General features: G+C 33.5%; 3 protein-coding genes across 7 annotated transcripts in view; 2 read left to right on the forward strand and 1 right to left on the reverse strand.

The window, feature by feature from the left end:
• Positions 1-14333, forward strand: part of LOC127805939 (probable glycosyltransferase At3g42180) — a 29593-nt gene extending 15260 nt beyond the window's left edge. The window contains exon 6 of the mRNA XM_052342788.1: positions 13750-14333. Coding sequence (XP_052198748.1) covers positions 13750-14064 — 315 coding nt within the window. The 3' untranslated portion in view covers positions 14065-14333. The remainder of the gene's footprint in view (positions 1-13749) is intronic.
• Positions 88-5606, reverse strand: LOC127805941 (equilibrative nucleotide transporter 1-like). The gene is made up of 2 exons (XM_052342795.1): positions 4929-5606; positions 88-1016 (listed from the first exon to the last, which is right to left on the reverse strand). Exons 1-2 carry the CDS (start codon positions 5458-5460, stop codon positions 286-288), a joined length of 1263 nt encoding a protein of 420 aa, XP_052198755.1. The 5' UTR covers positions 5461-5606; the 3' UTR covers positions 88-285.
• Positions 14334-14946: 613 nt separating the features above from the next.
• On the forward strand, positions 14947-23266 carry LOC127805940 (uncharacterized). 5 transcript variants are annotated; one of them, XM_052342793.1, is made up of 10 exons: positions 14947-15309; positions 16377-16438; positions 18255-18387; positions 18549-18741; positions 19292-19396; positions 19575-19703; positions 20379-20428; positions 20517-20614; positions 20799-21083; positions 22596-23266. In XM_052342793.1, the coding sequence occupies exons 2-10, from the start codon at positions 16391-16393 to the stop codon at positions 23079-23081; spliced, it is 1527 nt and encodes a 508-aa protein (XP_052198753.1). In that variant the 5' UTR covers positions 14947-15309; positions 16377-16390; the 3' UTR covers positions 23082-23266. The 5 variants fall into 5 exon arrangements, with proteins under 5 accessions (XP_052198753.1, XP_052198754.1, XP_052198752.1 ...); XM_052342794.1 differs by having other exon boundaries at positions 14947-15240; XM_052342792.1 differs by lacking the exon at positions 14947-15309 and adding an exon at positions 15316-16116.
• Positions 23267-26690: the final 3424 nt, after the last annotated feature.

Here is a 26690-nt window from a genome sequence, read left to right on the forward strand (position 1 = left end):
AATATACTATTTTCAAGTTGGTTTTGGTTTGGAAACATGACAACTTTACCAATTGCTTCGATATGGAAGCGGAAGAGACAACTAGCAATGCAAGGTTTACAAGGAATACAAGACAGTTAAGTCTAATTACCAATACAGGGTTTACAAGGTTTATGGAATACAAGACAGATAGGGAAGAGGCAATTACCAATACGTGGTTTACAAAGGTAAACTGTCCATAGGTCAAACCAAAGGGCAATTCCAGATGTAAGGTCTGACAACATGCAAATCCGGGACAATACGGGGTCATATGACCCAAAACCAAGACAGAACCGAACCAACTGCCAGGCCAACGACCAAGAACAACAACATGACTACCCCTGCGACCTCTGCATGTTGCAGTTGAACGGTTTTGGGAGTCAAAATCATTAAGACACTAGTCAAATAGCCATTCGTAAGGCCCAAAAGACAAGTCAAAAACGTTACAGGAATCTCTGTTCGGAAAAATTGAGGACCATGCAAGCAACCCAAGAAGAGGGGGAAAAACAACAATCTGGCAAAACATGCACCGATTGCAACCTTTGCATTCTCAAGGAGATACACTGCAGTTAGAGACTTGCCAACTAGATCAAACACATTGTAGCCCGTGATGAGGAGGATTGAATACCAGTCCTTGAGAGTCTTGGAATGGACATCTTCAGTAATATAACCGGGAAATATAGACAATGTCACAACGTAGATGATGAGGACCCCAAATCCATGCCATTTTACTCTACCAACAATGTCCCACAAAGTTGACCTCCACAGTTTCCCAGTCAGGACACCTTTTTCTTCTTTCTCCTCGTTTACTGCTTGAACCTTCAGATCATGGTAGTACTTGATAACTGGCAATCGATGAGCAACATTGTAGAAAACAATACATATGATCATTGCAACAATGCTGACAATGAAATAGAGATTTGCACTCTGTCTGAGGCCATGGGGATCTTGCGGATACACAGCCTTGGTAAAAATCCTTAGGAATGAGACAAGGACACCTGCACTCCATGATACAAAAGTAAACTGCTTTTACTGGAAATTTCCTGTGCAAGACTTGCATAAAAGAGTAACATAATAATAACACAGGGCACTACTTCCACGAAACATTAGCACATTCAGCCTTTCCCAAGCCAGCAAGTATATCAAACACAAATTAAAATAAGTGATTTCCTTTTATGTAACAGTTGCTGGCGGTATGAGATGTAGTCCACCTTCATTAGTGATAGAGAACAACATGAAGATAGATCGTGTCTCTATTTGATTGAACTGATGATGGATCCTCAGAACAGAAAATTTCATATAGACACACAACACTTCTGCAATACAACAATAAGAACCCTAACTAATGTCTTGAAACTATCTCCTTAAATTCTGGGAACTGCCATACATTGTAATAAATTTCCACTGAAAACCATTTTTTCTCCTCTTAAAGTGACAAATGACCTTGAGTATAAAAACATAATGGGTGAGGGCATGCTTTGGTAGCAATGGTAAGGTTACTCATTTTCGACCAAAAGGTCTTGGTTCAAATTGTGGAAACAACTTCTTTGCAAAACAAAGGTAAGGCTATAGACAAAAACAACACTCAACCTTTGCAGAGTGGAGAGCCTCGTCTGATATGGACATTCATTTTTTTTATTATTTTGTTTAAGTAAAAGGGGTAAGAAGTATGACTAGGATAACTCTTTGCTAGCCACATTTTGAAGTAATTTCAATTAACCACATCTTGATCCTTGCAAAATGATATTTGTCATCACCAGTCTTCCAAGTTAGGTATCACTGATTCATTTTAATCAGACTTGTCAATATTGGTAGGACTTTCCTAGTCTTCAAGTGTAGATGTGTTGGCTTCAATGCATGGGTTAAATATCAACCTTTCAGCCTTCAGCAAACACCCAAACACCTATCAAATCTGTCATGCCTGCTTCACATGCTCTAATAAAATTCACAAGCTTACTAGCTTAGAGCCTGCACGATGCTATAATGCCTAGTCCTTGACATTATGACCATAGTTACCGGGTTCCCTCCTACCCCCTAGAACCGTGACCTGATCACACATTTCAGACTGTGGTTCTTTTGTGTCCCAAGTTCGTGAGGAACATGATCTGGATCCCTAAGAATGATGATCCCGAGCAGTGCATGAGTTTAGTTAAAACAGTTAAAAACTAGGAAAGAAACATAAAATTAGAATAATTTAAAAGAAAAATAGAGAAAAGAAAGCTTGCTACCTCACTTTGTTGTATATTGTATATTGTATATTCTATTGCATTTTGAATTATGTTCAAACCAAACTTTGTTTGCATAGGATTATTCATTCCAAAAGTTGTACAAAAACATAGAAAAGAATTCTAAACAACACAGAAAAAACAATTTTTAGAAGTATCAATCGAACTAATTTCAACTCAAGTACAACCATAGAACATACTACAACCCAAAACAATGAACTAATTAAGCCAACCCTCTTCGTACCACAAAATTAGCATACTAACATATTCCGTACCTATTCCCATACCATGACCCAGAATGCACCATGTTCCCGGTAGCCATGATTATGACATTCATAATGACTGTGTTGTTCATAACTTAAACAGCTGTTAAAACATAGGCAAGGAAAATCGTATATTTCTCAGCAAAGTAGGCTCAATATATATACAGTTTTGGAGATAAACTAACCACTTCCTCAAAAATAGAAACCACTTTTTAGCACCTAATCTGAAACCAAACAAAGAAGATAAGGACCACTCAGTCCACTACCAGATCAGACTAACTGAAAAAACAACCAACAATCTGAAGGATGAAACAATAATTTGGATAATACTTACAGAAAAAATAATAATTTGGATAAACCTAATAAACTTGCAAAAACACTCCTTTTCTCCCGACAATAGCTTATATCAATTTTTCAAACCAATTTTCTCCTTTATTTTGAGGAAACCAATTACCTTAGTCTGACTTTCACCTCTGTCTTAGGTGGTAGCCTCAACATGTGTAAAAGCTAGCTTGAATCCAGCAAGGGGAAGGTGAATGAATTTGAAATATACAACTTTAAAGCACTAATCTTCAAACATAACCTCAAGTTTCTTGATCTACAACCCAAATCTTCATATAAAAAGGTAAATTGTCATTTGGAAGACATTTTATTTTATTTCTCCAATTGGATGTTGATGGACTTGTGGACATTAACTTAAACAATCTACATGGTCTTGGGCTTAGCTTTGTTGATAAAAAAAAATTATTTTACCCATACACTCTACTTAATCCTTCCCCGTGGTTATCAGTTCAACAGGTTGATATTAAAGATTTTTTTTATTTTTGTTTTTGTCTTTGTAATGCATATAAACATATAATCGAGATGTGCTTATCAAAAAATAAAAATAAAATAGTGTGATGCACTTCATATTTCCATATCAAAGTGTTTATATATCGAACTAAACCGACAAAACACAATTTTAAACCCCAAAAGCATATGCCACCAACAAGATTTGGATGATTGTAGCAAGGACGAAAAAGTTAAATGACTCCAGCTTCTGCTAACAAATGCTACGTCCCTTTCACCCACAACCGTCATTTTGCTTGTTGCCTGGGCTACTTTAAGTACCTGGCTGACAAAATTTACCCATTGGAGAATACACGGATTACGAGGAAGAATAACACTCTACTTGAAAGCTAAAGCTGCTTCGTCTTTTAAGATTCCAAATTTATTCTCCAGAATTTTGTTATTTATTTTCTTTTGAGACTTCGAGATTCATTAATCATTTACAGAAAAAGAAAAGATACTCATTAATCCTGCAATAAATGTGGAAACGCATATCTATCATAACTGCAGCTCTCCCCATTTCCATCAAACTGCTATAATTTTTCCATTCTCTTCCCAGTTTAGCGATCACAAGTAGATAAGAGTGTAGGCAGAAATGACTGACGGGTTAGAATGTATACCCGCCAACTCAACATAGTGAAATAAATCTCCAATGTTGGACACCAAATCTAGAGCTATTTTGGTGTCAAAGAGTAGTTTACACCAAAATTTTTAACACCAAATTAGTATTGTCTTCAATATATAACACTAAATTGGTGTAAAAAAGAATTTTTAAAGAATATTCTATAAATAAATATTTAATAAATATTAATTTATTTATTTAACTTAATATAATATAATTAAAAATAATTAGTCACATTTTATAAAAAAATTAAAAATTACTCTCATAATTTTTTTAATTTTTTTTTTCAAAATATGTTATTTTAATTAATTTTTTTACTAAATTTTTAATTAATTATTTTTGCCTAACTTTTATCAAACTAATTTTTTATCCACCTAATTATTTATCCATCTCATTTTTCAACTAATATTTTAAATCAAAGAAACTATTTTTCCCATAAATATTTTTTTCACTTAATATTTCATATACTTAATAAAAAAATTCATATACATAAAAAAAATAGTTCATTTTATATTAATATGATATTTATAAAATATATTAAATATTATACTTATTTTATAGATGTTAATAAAATATTTACATCGGTATATATTTTTTATAATAATTTAATTTATATTTTTAATTATTAATCAAAATATATAAATATAATAAAAGTGATAAAAAATATAAAGAGAATAAGTTGTTTTGAAGTTATATAAATTGAGGTAAAATTGAAAAAAAAAATAAAAAAAATTAATGTTAGTAAATACTCAACACCAAATGATTAAAAATTGTGACCAAACACCATTTTGCAATATTGGTTCGAGAGCTTCCTGCGCCAAATTGAAGTTGGCGCCAAAGGATAAGAGAAGAGATCCAGCAATAATTTTGCCCATCTTTATAGAGTATGAAATGCAAATATAAACTTAAGGCCAAGTAATTCAGACCACTAGAAATGCTCCCAGTTACCACCACAATCGAAAATAACAGTACCTGAAGCAGCAGTGCCGGCGACAACAGCCTGCATATACCTGTCCGGCATCTCGCCGGCGGCACCAATCACGCCCCCCGAGACCAATCCATCGGCAATGCCGGATAGCGCGACGGCGGCCACCGTTACGTAGTATCCGCCGTATAGCCCCGTCCGGCCCTTGACATAGGCGACGTCGGTGATCGGAACGACGACCAAAGACACGACGAAGAGAGCGAGCCCTATGTTGATCCGGACGTGGGAGTGAGATCTGTGGGCGTAGGCGACGATGAAGAGGAGGCAGACGAGGCCAAAGAGCATGTAGGCGACGGCGAAGACGCGATCGACCGAGGAGTCCGGGTAGAGGTACGAGAAGTAGTCGACGGCGGTGATGAAGGCGTTCCAGGGAAGAAGATAGCCAGCGCCGAGAGTGAAGTAGATTGCGTATGCCAAATGGAAAGAATCCTTCGGCGCTTTGGCTTGACTGTTTTGGCTGTTGAGCAGAGACGATGATTCCGATTCTCCGCCGCCGCCTCCGCCACCGGTGAACCCCATTTCTCGGAGATTTTCCCTCTTTCTCGCCGGAGATCGGTCGGCTCGGGATAGAGCTGATTTGTTTGACCTTCTGTTGGCCGGCGATGGTGGGAAGATCCTGGCATTACGACGTCGTATTTCTGGAGGCGAGTTTGCGTCTTGCTCTTGCCAGGGAGATTCTGCTATTACCAGGGAGATTCTTTATGATTTTTTTAAGTTCCACGTGACACGCTTCCTCCCTTATCAGACCTAAAGTAATTAAAATTTTGATTTAAATATTAATCTATTCTATTATTTAAATAAATGTCCTTTTTGTTGACAAATTTGGATAGACTTTTTGAATATTTTTATTCAAAAATATTATTAAATAATCAATTATACAGCTGTATCCAAATTTATTTTCATATAAATATTATATAATCACATCAAAAGGAACGTAGACAACTTGTTAGCAATTTCGTCCTTTATATTTATTTACTTACCATATATATACCTAATTTGATTATTTGTTATACTGGCCAAATTTATATTTTTATTCTTATATTTTTAAATTTTTTCACGTAAATATTTATATTTTTATTTATTTTAATTACACTCTTTAATATATATTTGTAAATTAATTTAAATTTTATATTTTAATAATATTTTTATATAATAACTTAAACTTTTCATTATTTCAATACTTAGGAGGTATTTTTATCGAAAATAAACAAAAATAAGCAATATTACTCACCATACTAAATTTTGTGAGCATAAAAAATGTGACATCTTAATCATGTGGTATATAATTCTTTAACTTCTTTTTACCCTCTACAACTATTTAAGAAGCTTTTAACCATCTTGACGACGAATAATTTTTTTTTTCAAAAACATAAAAAGAAAATGAGTAGCTCGCCATTCTATTTATCATCAATCTCATCACTTTGAATTGTTAAATTTATTTGGAAGTATATTTGTATGAATAGAAATTTAAGAATTTTAGAATAAAATTGATTAAATCACAAAGTACTACCAATCTAACCCAACCCAACTAAATTTAATTATTTTGTTGTACTATATCATATTCTTATCTTTCGTATAGGTGTTTACAAAAGCTTACAAAGGGCCTCATTTTTTTCTTTTTTCAATTCAATTCTTATATAACATCAGAGTTTAGGCTGTATTTTCATTGACTTAGGTTTAAATTTCAAAATTTATGCAATTATATTAAAATGGTACGACACATCAAAATATTAAGATATAAAACATTTATTTAGCCATAAGTTATTGGAAAAAATCAAACAATCATTAAAAAAAAAAAGAGAGAGCTGTTTGTTGTTTCTTCAAGCAACAACAATTTGTCTGAAATTTGAAGCAAGCAATGGGGGTGGGTTGAGTTTATACATCTGATTCTATGTCAACTTAGTACAAAGAAATAGAAATATAATAATTGAATTAAATTACATGAAAACCTAATTAAGTCCATATAGAATTTGCGAATGCACTTATTTATTAACATTAGTTTTTGTTATCAGTACATAATATATTACTCATGAGTAGTGTTCTTAGATTGTCAGCATGCTTACCTTTTTAGAGCCCAAAGTTATATTTTTGTTCTTATATTTTTATATTTTTTGCGTGTGACTAATAGAATTTTTTATTGTTTCAACTACACGCATATATCTATATTTTTGAATTAATTTAATCTAGTAATTTGATTTTTTTTTCATATGGCAAACTGAACTTTTTATTGTTTTGATTATACTCATGTACATGCATTTTTTAGTCAATTTAACCTTTTATACTTTGACATGTAAAGAAAAAAAAAAAAAAGATAAGATGAGATGAATCAGCACTTTAGGTGAAAACTTTGATTGATTTGTCAAGTTGAAAACATTGCTACCAATTGTCTTCTTTCGATCTTGTATTTGTATTCTCTTATTTTCTTTACCAAACATATGATGATTCTTTGGATGTGATTAGCCAAGTGTTAATCATCTCATTTTATTATATTTTTTTATGCGTTAAAGTATATGTGTTAAATTGATTAAAAAATGTAGATAGAGGGGTGTAATCAAAACAACACACGAAAAAAATGTCAAAACACATGAGTTAAATTGACTCGAAAATATAAATAGAGGGGTGTAATCAAAACAACGAAAAATTTAAATAGTCACACGAAAAAAAGGTCAAAACATATGAGTTAAATTGACTCGAAAATGTAGATCTTAATGTGTAATTGAAATAACAAAAAGTTTAAATAATTATAATATATATATATATATATATATAAATACATAAAGAGAAATATAGAGTTAACCCTTAACACGTTGTGTCCCTTATCACCTCTATTTCCTTTTTCTCTTTTTAAGAATTTTAAAAAATATAAAACTATGAACTTATAACCCTAAATCATATTTTTGGAAGACTAATTTGAGTCCATGCATTTGATTCGGCTATATTCGGCCTGGTTGGGTTAAATAGGCCTCCACTTGAACTTGGCTTTTGCATTTGATCCAGCTACCTAAATAGGACTTCACTTAAACTTGCTTTTGACATACTTTTTTGTTGTGGGAAGATTGGTGAATAATTGTTTTTATAGGCACGATGGGGTTTACCTTGTCTACAATCTCGAACTTCAGTACCTTACTCCATATCTTGTCCCATACTCAAGATAGGGGTTTTCACCTCATTCTGGCTCGAATGATCAAATCTATATATTCATATATAAAAAATAATATTTTTATATATTTTAAATATATAATATAATACATAATATATTTATATAGAGATACGAGTAAGATGAGAATATTAAATACCATATTCGTCTTGACTCTTATTAAAATTTAATCGAGAATTCCTCAAATTCAACTCAACATTAATTAAACAACCTTTGACCCTGTCTCAATCGGAGAGAGGTAGAGGTGTCAAAAGAGCCGGGCGACCTGCGGGCCGCTCGGCCTAGCCCGTGATGGGCCAGGCTTTGGCCTGGCCCGTTATTGTTCATACGGGCCGGGCCCGACCCGGCCCCCATTGGGGGGCCGGGCTGGGCCAAAGAAATTGGGCCCATGGCCCGGCCCGTGGCCTGTTGGGCCCTTATGGGCCGGGCCCATGAGGCCCTTACTCATTTTTTTTTTAATTTTGTTATTATTTAGTAATTATTGATATTAGATATTAAAAAATTTAATTTCGCAATATATATAAATAATAACCATCAATTAATTTATTTAAAATTTTTAAGTTAAATTTTTTATATATTTAAATTATAAATAAGCATTCTCCTTTTTATATGTACATTATTTTTCATATTAATTGATTCAATTCACAAGAAAAATTATAAGGCATATAAATTAATGAAATAATATTTAAAACTTAAGAATTAAGATAGAAAATATTTTAAAAAGAAACAAATTAATTTTTATATATGTATATATTATATGTATTATTTTTAAAAAAATTATTTAAAAAAAAGAAAAAAAAAGGGCCGGGCCCGGGCCGGCCCGGCCCCTTTGTAGGGGGGACGTGGGCCGGGCCGGGCCCTATCAATGATAAAGGGCCCGGGCCCGGCCCGGGCCGGCCCTTTTAGTAAAAGGGTCGGCCCGGCCCGTTTAAAAAGCCCGTGGGCCGACTCGGGCCGGCCCTTTTGACACCTATAGAGAGGGGCGGGTCCTCATGAATTTAGAGTATTTTGAGCACTACTTTACTATCTTAAATTAGTAACATATCAATTGCAAAAGAATAAGAAAATGGTGCAGCTCAATTTGCACCATTTTTCATTATTTAGAAATAAAAAAAATGGTCATTCTTATACACAATTTTAATTTATGTCACAAACATATAATCTTTAATTATGAAAAATTAATCCCACTACTTATGCTAAAGCAATTGTTATTAGTGTCTTTAATGAGTCCAAACAACAAGCATAAATGTCCCATTTTCGGCTTTCTGCTTAGGGGAGCCAAAAACAAAACCAGAAACTGGCCGGCAGTTGTCTCTTCTTCCACAAAATCCAAAGGACTTGTTCAAAGCAATGGTGAAGACTGCCAATCACCTTCTCACTTTTTCTAGTCATTTGCCTTTATTATTGGATCATCCTACATGTACACCATTTTTGTATATCTTGGACTACACAAGGGGTATTATGACCAAAATACCCTACACCTCTCCATGAGCCTCACGCGCCTCTATGCGCCTCATGAGGGGTTTTTTGTTATAATACCCCATTTTGTAGCCCAAGGTGTACAAAATGGGTGTACCAATAACATTTTCCTTATTATTATGTATGGAGAATTTTTTTTAAAATACTATAAATTTTTAAATTATTTAATTTTTCAAATAATTTAACAAATGACCAAAAATCATTCATACCATTGTTCCACGCTGGAAAGAGTGTTTTAATATAAAATTCACACAAATAAAACTTGCTACTTGGCAATATCTTGTTCATAGGATAATTTTAATTAGGGCCTGTTTGATTGGTCATATTTTTTACCTAAATTCTAGCTTTTGTAGTGTTTGATTGTTTAATTTTTCAGGTAAATTAAATTCTCACTTGAGAATCACGTGACCCTCTTTTCTCACTTTTGCTAGAAAATGAATTCTTAAGGTGGGGGAGAGAAATTGTTTTCTAGGTAAGGAAACCTTTGATTTGCAGCGAGAGAGGGGAAGGGGCAGCGACGGGAGCTCAGTGGTAAACCATGGTTGAGAGCGAGTGTGAGCAAGAGAGAGAGATAGAGCGAGCGATCTACGACTAGCAATGGAGCTAGAGAAGGGGAGAGGCAATGATTGGAGCTCAGTGGGAGACCATGGCTAAGAGCGAGTGCGAGTGAGTGCTAGCGACAAGTGAAAGAGAGAGCGAGCGATCTACAGCCAACGATGGAGTGAGCGAGAGAGAGGGTGAGTGAGAGAAAAGGCGAGCGAACAACAGCTAGCAATGGAGTGATGGTGCGCAACCCAGGGGTGAACGACGAGGGCAGTAGGGGCAGCCATTGACGATGGCAACAGCGGCTCTTCATCCTCTTTGCTATGTGTATGTATATTTTTGTATGTGTTAATTTATTTTTTAAATATTTCGTGTATATATATTTAATTTATTTTATGTATTGATTATTTATTTGTGTATTTATTAATTATCTGCATGTGTGTATATAATTATTTTTATGAAAAATAATAACAATCAAATACCAAAAGATGAAAAAATATAACAATTTCTAGATAGAAAATTAAGACAATCAAACACTTTCAATTGATATTTTTCTTGAAATTTAATTCTAAATAATTCAATTCCTCGTAATTCATTTCCTTTCTACCCAAATTCTACCTTCGCAATCAAACGCACCCTAAAATAAAAAATTATGAGGAACTTGGTACCGAGGGAGTTAAGATCTACCATCTCATTGGCTGTTTCTCCAATTCAATTAAGTCACTTCACCAAATTAATATACAATTATATGTATTAATAAAGTCAAAAAATTCAACGTTCTTCTTCCAAAATTTATTATGCAATTAATGAATTATATTGCATAATGAATTTTAGAAGAATGTTAAGTTTTCTGACTTTATTAATACACATAACTGTATATTAATTTTGTGAGATGGCTTAATTTAATTGAAGGGACAACCAAGAAGACTGGAGAATGAGACAGCAGATCTCGATTTGTACCAAGGGTAACAAGTTCAAAATAGTCCAAAAAAAAATTAAGTACAAAAATTATTTAGAGACAACACATTAGACAAGTGAACAAAGTTTGGTTAAATATCGAGGACTTCATGTCACTACTACAAATAACGAGTTCTACTGATTTCTATGTGAAACGCCATGCGAATGATTTATAGTAGTTTGTTAAGTTGTTTGAAAAGTATAGTATTGAGTTAAATAGTTTAAAAATTTATAGTATTTTTAAAAGTTTCTCTTATGTATGCCTCTCAAGTTCATACAATAAGATTAAACCCTTTTGATTAAAACAAAAAAACAAAAAAGGGGCACAAGAGATACAGAAGAAGCTCCATGCATAATCACCTGTGATCTAGATTAAAGAGTAAAATAAAGGGTCGATAATAGATTTTCAGTTGAAAGACAAAAACAGAGAGAAGGCTAGCTACGAACAAAAATGACAATCTCTCGACTTGTGCAAGGTGAGGAGCTCTCAATACCTGGCGACGCATGTCTCTTGTCAGCTGTTTTTGCTTAGATATAAATTAAGCATCCAACAAATTAAAGACACCTTCTTCCTCTCCGTAGACGACATTCACTCTTGAAAGGGCCGAATTTGCCAGCCTGACGACTCTTCTTTCTTTCATAGGAAGCTGTACTTTACATAATGCAGTGTCCTATTATCTGTGCATACATGATCTCAAGGACGGAAGATTCATGGTGCTCTTGCCTTCTGTTCTCTCTTTGATTGATTTATCTGCAAAATCAGCCTTCCATGGCTATGCCTCTGCTGAATTTCCTTAGGACTATGCATCGAAAATCTTCCTCTGTTGTGTCAATTCTCACCTTACTCGCCGCCGTTCACTTGGTTTTTGCCAAGACGCCTGCTAGTGATTGTGTCCTTGATATTCAACTTCCCTTGACTGGGAATGGCTCGGATTGCACACAAGGCATCTGGGGTGGATTTCTTCAAGACAGCTGTTGTCGATCTGATTTCGATGGGTACTTGCGTGCATTGGCGCAGCGCGCCAGCCAAAGCGGGCAAATATTCTTTGTTGAAAAATTGTGGTGGTGTAATGATAAATATATTGCAATAATTCAAAGGTTTTAAAGCACGAAAATTCGCTTTCTTTAAAATTCTGTTTGTCCTAAAACACAATACACAAGGGATCCAAACAAGCCTCCAAAATACAATGAAATCAAGAATAATGTTTGTTGACGAATGTGTAATTTCCAAAAATAAATCCGAACACACAGAATTAATAACAAATACAAGAAGTTTTGTATTATAATTCTTCAATAAAATAATACAAAGAATAGGTTTTTGTATACACAAATATTATGAAATTTTATGTAAGAATGTAAGAAAATAACAAGGAGAAAAAAATCATATGAATTCTCAAATTTTTTTATCTAACAAGACACCAATCTATTTATAGATAATGTTACAACTCTTCACCACAAGTATAGCCATTCATATATATTATAATTCTTCATAGAAGGATATAAATAACTCTTGTGTGTTACAACCCTTTACCAAAGGTATATTTTTTCACCAAAAGTTATAACTACTTAAATTAAATTTAAAATAAGTGAGGTATAACCCTTTACTAAAGATTACAACCATTCATGTGTGTAAATAAAATTTGAAAGATTACGACCTCTAGTTCCTTGACTTGGATCTTTTCCCAAACAAGTGAAAGGTTACAACTATTCTTTTGAAAATCTCTCGAACATAATATCCCCCATTTATCTCAGCTTAGATTACTAAACCACTGTTTTCATATCGAACTTGCCGGAAGATGTCTTTGAGCTTAATTTCCTTCTAGTAACCATACAACATGTTAAAAATATTTGATTTTTTATTTATTGTATTGGGTAGAGTTATAAGGGGCTCACAGAAGATAAGATCATAGGTGAAAATGATTGGCAAATTAAAATTCGTGTATGCAACTCCAAATAGTGAGATAATAACCCATTGTCTCTTTGTAGGCTCCATATGAGACGAGGCATCATATAGAACACTACATCAAGGCCCTCTATAATACAGATGTGACTACCGGCTTCAAAATAGGTCGGGACATCTCTCTTCTAGAAACATACGTCTGATCAGCCAAAAATCCTCTAATGGACCTCGGTAGAAAACCCCCTTCTAAACAACACATACTCGCCTTCTATGCCGGGAACATGCATGGCTACCTACATTCAATATTGATGAAGCACTGGAAGAACAAAGACCCAAATATGAAGTTGGTCCTATGCCTCTCTGATTTCGAGAGGCGGATCTACGCTTGAACTATATTGGGCTTTAATCTAAGGTAGCTCACAATTAAAATTAATTTTATATTAAAAAATTAAGCCTAAGACGGTTCATAATTAAAATTAATTTTGTATTAAACAAATATTTTTTAATATAAAAAATATTTTTTATTAATAAATTAGTCCTAAAAAAATTATAAATTTATAACAAATATTTTTTATTAATAAATTAGTCCTAAAAAAAAATTATAACCCACTCTAAAATTTATAATGTATAATTTTATATGTTAAAAAAAAATTAATTTTTCTATGCATAAATTTCTAAATCCGCCTCTTGTTCGGAGTGGCAAGCAAGATGAATTACTCACATCCAGCATATGAAAAGCAACAAGTACTGCATCTGCCCCAAGGGCTACGAGGTGAACAGTCCACGTGTCGTCGAAGCCATCTTCTACGAGTGCGTGCCAGTGATCATATCTGACAACTTTGTCCCGCCGTTTTTCGAGGTCTTGGACTGGGGGGCCTTCTCTGTGATCCTTGCGGAGAAAGACATTCCAAACTTGAAAGATGTTCTCCTTTCTATACCAGAGGAGAGGTATCTTGCAATGCAGCTTGCTGTGAGGAAGGCTCAGAGGCATTTTCTGTGGCATGCCAAGCCGTTGAAGTATGACCTCTTCCACATGACACTTCACTCTATTTGGTACAACAGAGTTTATCAGATAAAAGTTAGATGAGTAGCACAAGACAATTAACTGTTGGGGAATAAGACTATACTACTCGAGTCTTACTAAGAGAGCAATTGAGACTCACAGGACTCGAACTCGCGAGTGCTACGACCTATCACTAAGTTAGACTTTATCGCTCATTCATCTTGTACCACTGCAGAAAGTGTTTGTGGGTTTGAACTGGATAATGGTCCTGTATAGGCTCTGCTGTAAATAGGTTTTACTGTGTACCATTTTGTCAACTGGAGTGCCTTCAAGACTTATTTTTTTTCTTCTTCTGGGGAAGTGATTTTCATGTTAGATTGCTCATATAAGATTAAGTTGCAGGAAAGGGTTAATCATATAGCCACTTTTTAGACTTCACATTATGGTTTTCACCTAATTTTTATATTATTTCTTGAATTTGTCTCAAAGAGTGGACCAAAAAATACTAACAAGAGCGGTACATTTTGTTAAACACATGGTTTTGGGTCAATTATTGAAAATATCAAACTTTGTATGGTATCAATTCCACAACAAACTTTATTAATTTTATGTTTAAGCTTTCAAATTTGTATCAATTTTACATTTGTAAGAGTTTGAAAAACGAGAAAAAAAAATTAATAATTAATACATCAAGAGAGTATTAATCAATAAATTAATACATCAAGAGAGTATTAAGAAAATATTAAGACAGACAAAACTAAAATTTAAATATAAATTAATAAATTAATAAATTTTGAGATTTATTTTAAAATTGATACATTGACCAAAATTTAACAACTTTTATTGAAATAAAAAAATGTTTCTTGTTAAATATATTACTCTTTTATTGTTCTTTTCGGACAAAATCCATCCAAATATAGGATGGTTACTTATCATGTAACGATTTCTTTGGTTACTGTCTGATCAGTGTGCTTGGTGTGCCTGTGAAGCAAAACCAGAAACGGGATGCTTCCAGAGCTCTCATTTGATCTCAAATCTACATAACCCAATCACTGGTTTTGGGAAAGGCCGAAGACCCTTTCTTTTCCACTTTCACTTTTTTGCAGCGAATCAATAAATTCAAGATCTTTGGAACAGAAATTCTGGAGGATTTTTCAAGCGAAAGCGAAACTGAAAACCCAGACATTTGATTAATTGCAGATTTTTCAGATGGAATTGGACGTTGATAGAGTGATCCCAGATGGGCCATAAAAGCAACAGGTAACGTTCTGAAGAATTTTGCTCCATTCCCATTCAATGACCCATCTCTTTCATTGGTTCCTGTTTGGAGTAATTTAATATATATTTTTATTGTTTATTATTTTTGCAAAGTTCATTGCTTTATTGGAAATTGGCAGGTTTTTCTTTCTTTCTTTGTACTTCTTGTCGTGTAAATTTGGTATTCTTTTGACATCGAGGAGCAATCTGTGGGCCTTACCTTAATTGTTCACCTTCCTTTCCTTTTCTTTTGGTTATTACTATTAATCTGAAGATGGCTTCCATGTGTTTTGAATTTCAAGGATGCATCATTTTAGTTCCGTGAGACCTTTCTTCGTTTTCTTTGGAATGACCTGTAGTAATTTTCTGCACCCGATTTGCTTTGTAATTTATTATTATTGTTTTGAGTTTGTTCTTCTAGGTAGAATTGGGAACTTAAGATGCAATTGGATCAGATTTTGAGTTGGTGTTAACCATGTCACGTTTAGATTGAATCTGACTTGAGCCATTAGTTTATACCACCGAAGTTCCTCCTCTTGTCTCGTTCCAGGAACCCACTGAAGTCAATACTACTGTGAAATTAGGAATGAACTGTCCTCCATGACGTATCATCTGTTCCTCCACTAATATTATGCTATCTTCTTACATCATTTTCTCCTTTTTATGTGGAGATTGGTCAGAGTGGGGGGAGGGGGAGGTAGATCTAGAAAGTTTTGACATTTTGGTCTTATTTGTGGGCAATATAGACCCATAGAAAGACCCATGGAATACATCAGTTTGCAGGATAATTTCGTTCTTGAGCTTCTCATCGGTATCTTTTTGTAAAAGTGGGATTAGTCTAATCCGTTGCCTGCTTCTTCTTGAATGAACTGGGATTAGGTTGGCACTAAGCTGCTAATTGCATTCATGTGATTATTTCTTTCTTTCATGGAATGTCAAATTATGGCTTTGTGTGAATGCGAGTGTGAGTTTCTTTGTGGTCTTCCTTAAGAATTTAGTTTATTCTGTCTGTACTGATTCTTCTTGAATATTATTTTCCTTTTTCTCCCCAAGAGATTCAGATAAGATGCATTGTCATGAATTGAATTGCCCTTTTTCTGTATTCTAATTATATCTGTATAATTGTTACATTTCATCAGGAAAGGAAGGACTAATGTCAGACCTATCCATGAATGGAGAAACTTCTAGTGACACCAGAGCGGTGAGTGCTTGAAAACATTCATGCATAAAATATTATGCAAATGAGGTAGATTTGATGTTTAAATCCAGGGTATTAATGGTAAAATATTATTTGATGACAAGCCTTAGTAGCAACAATCTCCTTTATGACTAGAAGGTCATAGATTCAAGGTTGAGAAACAGGGGTACTGGTGTGTATAAAAATGACCCTTTCCCAGCCTTTGCAAAGCTGGGAGCCTCATGCACTGTGCACACCCATTTTTTTTTTCCCCTTGAAGTCACCTCAGATTGGGGAATTTAGGTTTCATGTAGTGGTATGCATTCTATGAAGGGTCTAGATGTGGTTGAACTGGCATGCCATAACCCTTCAAGGTTGTGCATGCATTTTATGAGGACATGTTTATAGTTGTAACTCTTATTTGGGGAAGAATGTTGAGATTTCATTTAATTTGACTACATTTGAAGCTTGTCTCATGCCACCAATGTTACTTGTGAGTGTTGTGGAATATGGATAAAAGTATAATGTATTTACATGATATTATAAGATTAATTGATGGTACCATTGAAAGTTGAAACTAAATGAATCTTAAGAGGAAAATATTTCTCTCCCTTATCCATGTAAGAGAGGTAGATCTGAAAAGTCTTTGACATTTTGGTCTTATTTGTTTGTAATGTAGACCCAGTTGCATATGCCTCTGGCAGGATAGTTTCATTCTTGAGCTTCCCATCATGCTTGTGGGAGATCTTGTAAGAGGGAGATTGGCAGAAACTGTTGCCTGCTTCTCCTTGAATGAATTACAAACAACATCTGAAATGAGGAGACACCACATAATTGATGACACTGTCATCAGTTATCACTCCTAGCATTATTCTTATGGAATATCAAATTATGGCTTTGTGCAAGTGTAGTGTGAATTTCTTTGCGGTCTCTTCCTTAAGAGTTAAGAATCCAGTTTAGTCTATCCCCCCCAGTTCTTCTTGAATCTTATTTTCTTTTTTTCCCCCAATAAATTCATATCAGATCTATTGGCATGAACTGAATTGCCTTTTTTTTATTTGTTGTCTATATTTTTCCTACATAATTGTTATTTTTTATGGAAGGACTAATATCAAACCTATCCATGAATGGAGAAATTTCAAATAACACTAGTACAGCAGTGAGTATGGGATAAAAGTTCATTATGCATGAACCATACATCTCATAGCCCTTCAATGTGGTGCATCCATTTTATGAGGACTTGTTTAGTTGTTTATATAATTGTATCTATTCTGAGACCTCTTATTGCTGAAGACAGTTGGATTTCATTTAGCTGGACTACATGTGAGGTTTATCTCATGCTATCAATGTTATATGGGTTTGGATATGAGTGTTGGGTGTGGGTTTTGACCATGAATCGACATACTTAAATCCTCTATTTGAGGATATTGAAATATATATCTGGTAGTGAATGGGTAATATAGACACATTATGAATGGTAAGTATAATGTACTTGCATGATATTCTAAGATAAGTTGATGTTGTTTAGAAATATACTTGAAATTAAGTGAAACCTAAGAGAGAAATATTTATCTTTTACCCATGTTAGAGTTTTGAAATCTTTCTTCAGAATCAAACATGAGTTTAGTTTCTTCAACTATCTTAAAAATAGAGGATCCAAATGTGCAGTTGTATTGTTGTTGGGCACTTATCCCATTCCCTTACCCTTATAATATCCATAAGCCCCCAGCATGCTATTAACTCATCTACCATATTGACTAGCAATTCTTGGCATTTGATTTATATTCATCTCATTTTGATTTTAAAGTTTGATGTTCCAAGTTTGGAATATGCTCCTCAGGTTTGCTCCACTGCTATGAGGACTGGAAGCCTTCTTTCCAGTCATGTCAGATTTTGCTCATCAGTGGATGACATTTTTGCCCGTCTGTTGACCTTGACTACTTCTGTAAGGGGTCGGTTCATTCATTTTATTGGTGAGTACCTTATTTCAACCATTTTTAGGTTATGTACGGCTAATAAGCATTGAGGTGAATACCTGAAATACATGTCGTATCTGTTGATATCGACCCTCTAACCATCTGTTGAAGTTATTTTCCCTAATATAATAGCTTCATCTGGTTCAATATGACTGCAGAGGAACTTGTCTATAGAGATATCAACAGATGCTCTGAAGATTTAATGGATCCTTCTTCTGGACAACATTCAAGATGTTCAAGTTGCACCAACTGTAGAATTGTCTCTGATGGTTGTTCGTCTTCTTCAGGACCTTACAACACTAGTACCAGTGTTGGAATCCCTGAAAAAAGGGCATCAGATCTCAAGATAAGGTTACCTCTAAATTCAAGATTTGAAATTGTAGAAAACAATTGCTGTTTTCAAAGCATATTTAATTTTTCGAGGGCATAAGGAATCGCATTAAGATTTTCTCTATCTCTAGGTGATTACAGTCTATTCTATGAATAAAATCAAGGGGCATACTCGCTTAACATCAATCTGGAATCATGACACTGTTGGCAATAGCTTCATTCTCAAGAAGAATGCAAATAGTTTTGGAATTATAAGCAGTTCCATTGATTTTGGTTTCTCTTTTTCTTGTGTTGATGTGATTTATTGATTAAGCATCATTTGGGAATTTGCAAGTGTATAAATGGATGCATGTTGCACATATATGGATCCTCTGAAGCTTAAACAGTGAACTGTGTATGTATGGTTGTCCACTATTTGATAATATGGAAACAACTTTCCTGCCTTAATAAACTTCAAAATTTACCCAACATGAATATAGGCTGCAAAGTATGTTATGTATCGCATGTCTATTTTATTATCAACTATTCTTTTAAAATTTTGATTTGTCTTACTATTTGCTCTTGATTTTAGGTTGATGCTCCCATTATTTGGTTTTAGACTTGCCTGGAGGCTAGCACTTTCTTCTTGGAAATTTTCTTTCTGCTTTATCAGATGCACCCAAGTTAAAGTTCGCAGGTGAAGGCATGCTTGTTATATGCTTTAGTTGCCATAGATAAGTCAGGCGTGGCGCCTTTCTGTTCTATTGAATGCTTAAATATCAATTCAGATCATACATCTTAGCAGTCCTATGTTTTAAATTTCTCATTAGCAGCTTGGGTTTGTAGAAAATTAATACTTATTCTTGCATATTTAGTGTCATCTCTCGAGTTAGGAAAACTTTGCATGGTTCTTCAGATGATATTGGATGGTTGCAACACACTCCTGGAATGGCTCCTGTGGAGGATGGTTCTGCTAGGTTCCTAGAACTGTTGCATCATGTAAGGTACCAAATTTAAATTTGTGACTTTTTAGCAAATTTAGATTCGGCAATGAGCATTTCCTGTGGTGATTATGATAATTACTGTTCTGTGGTGAATCTTTTGGATTTCATGCTTGAATTCTTCCCTCTAGGTTGAACCCGACCAACCTTCATTAACCTAACCTTCAGCAACTGACCAGCCACACCCCCTTTATCTACCAAAAATACTAAACAAAACTTTTTATCAATATTTTTAATCATCATGTACTTCATCATTTGATAAAAAAAACGCAACATTTTTACCAAACATCATTTTCATTTTTGGTTTCAAAATTTTGAAAAAATGAAAACATTATTAAACACAATGTTTAGTTTCCATTTTTGTATGGAAAATGAAACTGAAGACAAAGCAAATTAATAACAAACGCAAAAAATGACTTTATTAGAACTGACTTCAAAATCAGACAACCCCAATATATTAACTTCATTTTTCAACTTATTCCAACAACAGTTCGAGGATCTCTTTTGATTTGAAGAACCTCTATATATAGCTGCTATGAATTTGAGTGTAGCTTATTTTCTTCTTCTCTCTTTTTTTTTTTGTTTTTTTAAAGGGGGTCTTTATATCATTGAATACCTATTTGTCATTTGTGTTAGTTTTCATAAATTGATATTCCCTTCCATTCTTTTGCTTCTCAGGAATGGAAATCACAATCTCCCAGACTCGTTTGTGTATCTTCTGATTCCAGGTAAAATAATTTTAATTGAACATTTGATTCTCCTCGTCAATTGATTTCTAATGTGTGATGACCAATTCATGTAAGTCGTTATTGTCAGGGCTTTTTAGCAATCATGGTCCCTTGTATTTTGTCGGCACCAAGAGATTTTTCTCCAAGATGGGTCTAGCATGCCATATTGCAAAAATCCACAGTGAGGTACGTGCATTCTGTGGCTATAATCATACGAGTAAAAAGTGGCTTTGGGAACATTGAAACTAATTCCTACCTCATGATAGTCGTGCTGTGTTTGTGTTCTCTTCTCTATATAATGATGTACTTTTTCCTTGTCTCATTTTGTTATTATCCCATAAACCATTGTAAATCTTTGTGTTTTGTGAAGGCGTCTGTGGAGCATAATGCCTGGGAACTGAAGCTATATATTGAAGAGCTGTACTGGGGGTCCGGCAAACGTGTAATGCTGCTTGGGCACAGCAAAGGTGGAGTTGATGCTGCTGCTGCATTGTCAATTTACTGGGGTGATTTAAAGGACAAAGTTGCCGGCTTGGCACTAGTCCAGAGCCCATACGGTGGCACGCCTTTAGCTTCTGATATTCTTCGTGAAGGCCAGGTTGCCGACAAAGAAACCAGGAGGATCATGGAACTTATAATATGCAAGCTAATTAAGGTAATCCTTCCTCTGTATGTAGATGTCATAGTAGTATATGCAAGCTAAGTAAGGTAATCATTTTAATTTGGATGTTAGACTAGACAAACCTATTTCATAGTTGTACATGTACTAAGAATGGAGGTGTACTGGAGAGGTCCTGGCCGAGAAAAACGATTAGCAAGGGAAATCATATCCTTAGAACTAGAAAGAGGAGAAAGGAAAAGGAGAGCCTTTATGCAAATGCAGATGGTTTCTCCCCTTGTTAGCAGAAAAAAATCGGAATAATAAAAGTACGAGTGTTATTTAGTTTGATATATTTTAAATACAATCAAAAATTCGATCAAATATTTGTCATACGGAAAATATTTGGGAGATATTTATTCATATTTAATACATTTTAACTAAATAAATTTGATAATAAAAATTTGACATATTATATATATATATACACAAATATATTCTTGATAAACAAGTAAATAATTCATTAAACATAAAAATATAATTTTATATTTTCACCAATATTACAAAATAACAGAGAGAGATGAGAGGTATGTATGGGGATAGATGAATAATAATATTCATTAATATTTAATAAAAACAAAGGAGAGGTGGGTGAAAAGTGAGAAATTGAGAACTTTGTTAGGAGCATATATGTTTCTTTAGTGTATGAAGTCATCATGAGGCATTAGTCATAGCAATAATTAAAAAAAATATTTGGTCTGTTGCACATGGTCTTGTGGGAGTAGATAACGAATTTTTCAGTCAAATTTTTAAAAAACATTTGTCGATACATGTTTTATATTTTTTAAATTTAAAATATGAAAATTATTCTAAATATTTAAAAAATATGTGAGTATAATATTTTTAATAAAAATATAAAATAATTCACATATAATACGGGAATAATTCGATAAATTATTATCAAGGATTTTTTTCATTAGAGACAAAATGTCCCCCCCCCCCCAAAAAAAAAAAAAGGAAAAAAAAAGTAGAATTGTTTCTTGTTGATTTTGGATGCAAGAGATACAAAATGTTCTTGTGGACAGACGACAAAACAATTTCGACAAGAGATAATGAAACAATAGAAACTTGTTAGGATGCGACTGAATTTAGTAACCAACCATTGTTAAGAACTGCAACTGTGAATAATGAGGTGATTTTAATAGGCGAAGCACTCTAAACTATGGAAAACTAGGAGGTGTAGTTTAGAGGTTTATCGAATGAGTGCCTTGGGAGGCCTGTTAAAGGGATTAGGGGGCTCTGCTAATTTTTAGGTGCGGTTGTTTGTTATCTGTTTTGTCCTTTCCTTGTCAATACAATTCGTCATTCTATGTCTCATAGAAAGCGAGCTAGAATTCATATATTTGACCCCATATAGTGAGACTAAGACTTGATATATTGTTGGTATTCTCAAGTCTAAGATTTTCAATGTCTTGAAAGAGTTCCTACAATATTGTGAAGTAAACTAATTGAATTATATCCCCCTTTTGTGATTAATTCCTTGAGAAATGAAACAAAATGGAATTGCAGGGCGACATACGGGCCCTGGAGGACTTGACGTACGAGAAGCGAAAGGAGTTCATAATGAAGAACAAGCTTCCCGAGGACATCCCTATTGTCTCCTTCCATTCTGAAGCCAGCTTCGGGCCAGAGGTGCTAGCCACAATGTCGCATATAGCGCACGCAGAGCTCCCATGCATCCCTTTCCCGAGCCTCCGCAGGCAAGCGGGGCACAGCGTGCCCGTGGTGGTTCCTGTCTCTGCTGCCCTCGCCGTGTGCGCGCTCCACCTGAGGCTCAGGTATGGCGAGAAGAGCGACGGGTTGGTGACGTGTCGCGATGCCGAAGTCCCGGGGTCGGTCGTTGTCCGGCCGGACCGGAAGCTTGATCACAGCTGGATGGTATACTCCCCATGGAAGAAGGATGGAGATGAAGCTGATGCTTGTGAAATGTGTGAGGCTGTGTTGAGTCTGCTTGTAGAGCTTGGCAAGGCTAAAGCAGCTGGCCACATTGTATAGCTGCTACTGCTAGTGCTACCTATCTTTAACATTAACCAACCACAATCATCTGTTTCAAATTTCTATTACAGAATGATTGATTTATTGATGAATATTCTTCCAACTCGACCTGGTAGGAAATGAGCTATTTAAAATACCCACTGTGTAAAGATAGCATGATGAGAAAATGGAGTTGGCCAAATTCATATTTTTGTTTTTGTAATTTTATGTTTTTTTAATATGATCATTCAAATTTTTTGTTGTTTCGATGATATTCTTATACCTGAATTTTTTAGTCAATTTAATTCATATACTTCTAAGTTCTTTTTTTGTGACAATTTAAACTTTTCGTTATATTAAATACATTTCTATACTTATATTTTTAAGAAAATTTAATCCATGTACTTTGACATATAAAAAAAAATGTTAACTTAACTCATTTCATTTTATTTCTTTATTTATGCATCAAAATATAGAAATTAAATTAATTAAAAAATGCAAGTATAAAGGTATAGTCGAAATAATGAAAAGTTTGAGTTGCCACACCAAAAAAATGTCAAAAAATAGAGATTAAATTGATTAAAAAATATATGTTCAAGAATATAATTGAAACAACGAAAAGTTCACTAATAGTTAAATTGATTCATCTCACTTTATCTTTTTTTTTTTTACACATCAAAATATAAAAGTTAAATTAGTTTGAAAATACAAGTATATGGATATAATTGAAATAACGAAAAATTTGAATTGATATATGAAAAAATATTAAAAAATAGAGATTAAATTAACTTAAAAATATAAATTTAAGAATGTAATTAAAATAATAAAAAAATTAAGTAACCACACGAAAAAAAATATAAAAATATAAGGGTGAAAACATGAGTTTGGCCAAAGAGACGGAGACAAAACATTTTAAAGGTACAAGATTTAGGGCAAGTGTAAATGTAAGTGTGGGCAAAGGAATTTTCTATCCATGGTCTCACAATTATTATCCTTGAATGTAACTAAATAATCACTAATAATCACTCACTTATGACCCGAACTATTTGAATAACATGCCATAATGGTAAAGTATTTAGAGTTTTACATGGAGTATTAAAGTTTGAATCAATGCAACGATTTGAAAGACATATTTATTGCTGGAAAACAACATTTAGTTAGAAAATAACAATAAAGTTGAAAGGTAACAATAACACTAAGGGTGTATTTGATAGAGGTGAAAAATGAGAATGGAATTTCAATTCTATGGAATTCCAATTCTCACCCCAACCCCTAAGAATTCTAATTCCTTGATTTTAAGAAAAATCTTTACTTTTTGAACTAAGATGGAATTCGAATTTCATGGAATTGAAAAGCTGTTTGATAGAATTTCTTAAAATTTAGATGAAATTCGAATTCCACCCTCATTTTCCACTCTTATCAAACGCACCCTAAAAAGTAAATTCTACATCGACTACACTAAATATCTAGTTTTGAGTGTGTATGAACTGTGATTGCATCTAAATTTACTTGGAGGGTATATCAGGGGAATGTCACTCATTTCTAAAAATTAGTCGAACAAAATTCAAACACCATGATGAATAAAAAAAAAAAATGGAAGATGATTCAAATGCATAAACAAAGTACTAATTAGGCAAAGACTGCACTTGGTCATCCAATCTTAACCTTTAACTAGAAAAAGAAAGGGATGACCTTGTCGTGATGATGATGAGTGATGGGGTAGATGTCCCTTCTACATGGACCAGGGAGGGTGGTTTCCGTATGAGTTTGAGATGATGGGTCCCTTCTACGACCGAGATTTAGAACCAGAACAGATCAAGGGACGGTGCAGATCAGGCCAACACGAGAGGGGCCTACGATGACACGGTGGGCCACTGAAACATGGAATAAATCAAGAGGGATCCAATTCCAAACACGAATGGTAGGAGGCCCACTGGTTCGTCCGTGCAACGGTACAGCTCCAATACACTGTGAGGCCCAAATCACTCGCCGGCCCACTAAGAATTCTCACTTCGGTAAATTCACTCTAACTAGACTTTTTGTGATTTAGTTTATTTTTATGGTGTCCTGTGTGATTTAAATTTATCGTTTTGAGATTTTGGTTATTTTTATAGTATTTTCCGTGCAAACCCTTTTATAGTTATCGATTCAAAAATATAAGGTGACCTTGCTTTTTGAGGGTAAAAAAGGTAGAGGAAATATCTCAAGTAATATTCGATTATCAGGTGTTACGGCTCTAAAGTAACCCATACAATATTCTTAATAGAAGTTCAAACAACTTCCAATAAAAAAATATTTATACTTAAAACTAATAAAGATGGATAGATAGAGAATATCTAGAAGTTCAAGATAACTCTCTTTAACGAACTCAACAAAGTAATCTCGTAACTTCAAGAAAATAAGTGTCTTCCCACAAAAAAGGTTGCAGTGACAAGGCTTAGTCAATTATTTAACAAAAACACAAGCCTCCACAAAGTTGTAAGACTTTAAGTTTCAAACTAAGAGAACATACTCAATATAGATATAGTGTAAGTCATTTTCTATAAATCCACTTTTATTTACCTTTGACATTCTTGAATTCTCATGGTTTACGATTTTTGTTCTTTTTTTTTTTTTACTAAACACCCCTATTTTGTTAAAAGGATAAATATTTTGTCTTTTGTACCAAATTTAAACTATGACAAAGGAAAGTGAACCATATGAGTGTAGAATACTATAAGCGAATCCATAACGTAATTGTGTTACCTTTTCATTTATTACATGAAATGTCTAATAAACCCTAACATTAGTTGTAAGGATCACAATGATCTAAATGTTGGGTTGGGTCTCCTCCTTTGTGGAGATGATCTATTAGTTTATATTTAATCATTAATTAAGTAAAATAAATCCCATATGAGTTAGACTCAAAAGACCTAGGGCCATTTTTGTTTTAAAAAATATCAAGTATTAAAGGGTTTTAACCCTTTTTAATATGGCAGCTCTACATACTAAGATAATGTTTATTAATCAAGATATAAGATAAAAAATGTCAAATATAGAAAGCATTCTAAATATTTATTATTTTCAACATATTTATTAAATTTATTTAACATTTTTCGAAAAAACTCTCACATGACTTTTATCTTACTTTTTACAAATAAATTTATCTGACCCCTCTTTAGATAAATTTATCTGATATTTTATAGATAAATCTAAATTACTCATATGTTTATTGTAGGATAATTAATGTCATTTAATATATTTTTAAATTACCATATATTTTGACAATTTTTAAAATTTAAATGAAATTATTCATTTCACCAATTTTTAAAATTTAAATTTCTCTCTCTCTCTATATTATTATCTAATATAAATTCATTTCATTGATTTTTTAAATTATTTTATTCAATTTTATATTTTATTACCTATTATGAAAATATGTTTTGATAATTTTTAATTATCTATTTGGAATTATTGTAATTCCACTAATAATTATTTCTACTTGCTAGTCTTTTTAAAATCTATTTTTGAACATGAATTTAGAAAATAATTTTTTTTTAATTTTTATTTTTTGATAATTCACATTAATCATAAATTTGTTATTGATGTTTTAAATAAATTTTGTAATAGTAATATTTTGATAAAAAAAAA

The sequence above is a fragment of the Diospyros lotus genome, chromosome 7, assembly GCF_014633365.1.
Source record: "Diospyros lotus cultivar Yz01 chromosome 7, ASM1463336v1, whole genome shotgun sequence".
In the NCBI taxonomy this organism is placed as follows: Eukaryota; Viridiplantae; Streptophyta; class Magnoliopsida; order Ericales; family Ebenaceae; genus Diospyros; species Diospyros lotus.

Coding starts and splice junctions, on each gene's coding strand:
- LOC127805940 (XM_052342789.1), top strand. CDS start 15,541: ATGCATCATTTTAGTTCCGTGAGACCTTTCTTCGTTTTCTTTGGAATG. Junction 18,388..18,548: donor TCGGTTCATTCATTTTATTG/GTGAGTACCTTA, acceptor ATATGACTGCAG/AGGAACTTGTCTATAGAGAT. Junction 19,704..20,378: donor GAACTGTTGCATCATGTAAG/GTACCAAATTTA, acceptor TTTGCTTCTCAG/GAATGGAAATCACAATCTCC.
- LOC127805941 (XM_052342795.1), bottom strand. CDS start 5,460: ATGGGGTTCACCGGTGGCGGAGGCGGCGGCGGAGAATCGGAATCATCG. Junction 1,017..4,928: donor CGCCGGCACTGCTGCTTCAG/GTACTGTTATTT, acceptor CATGGAGTGCAG/GTGTCCTTGTCTCATTCCTA.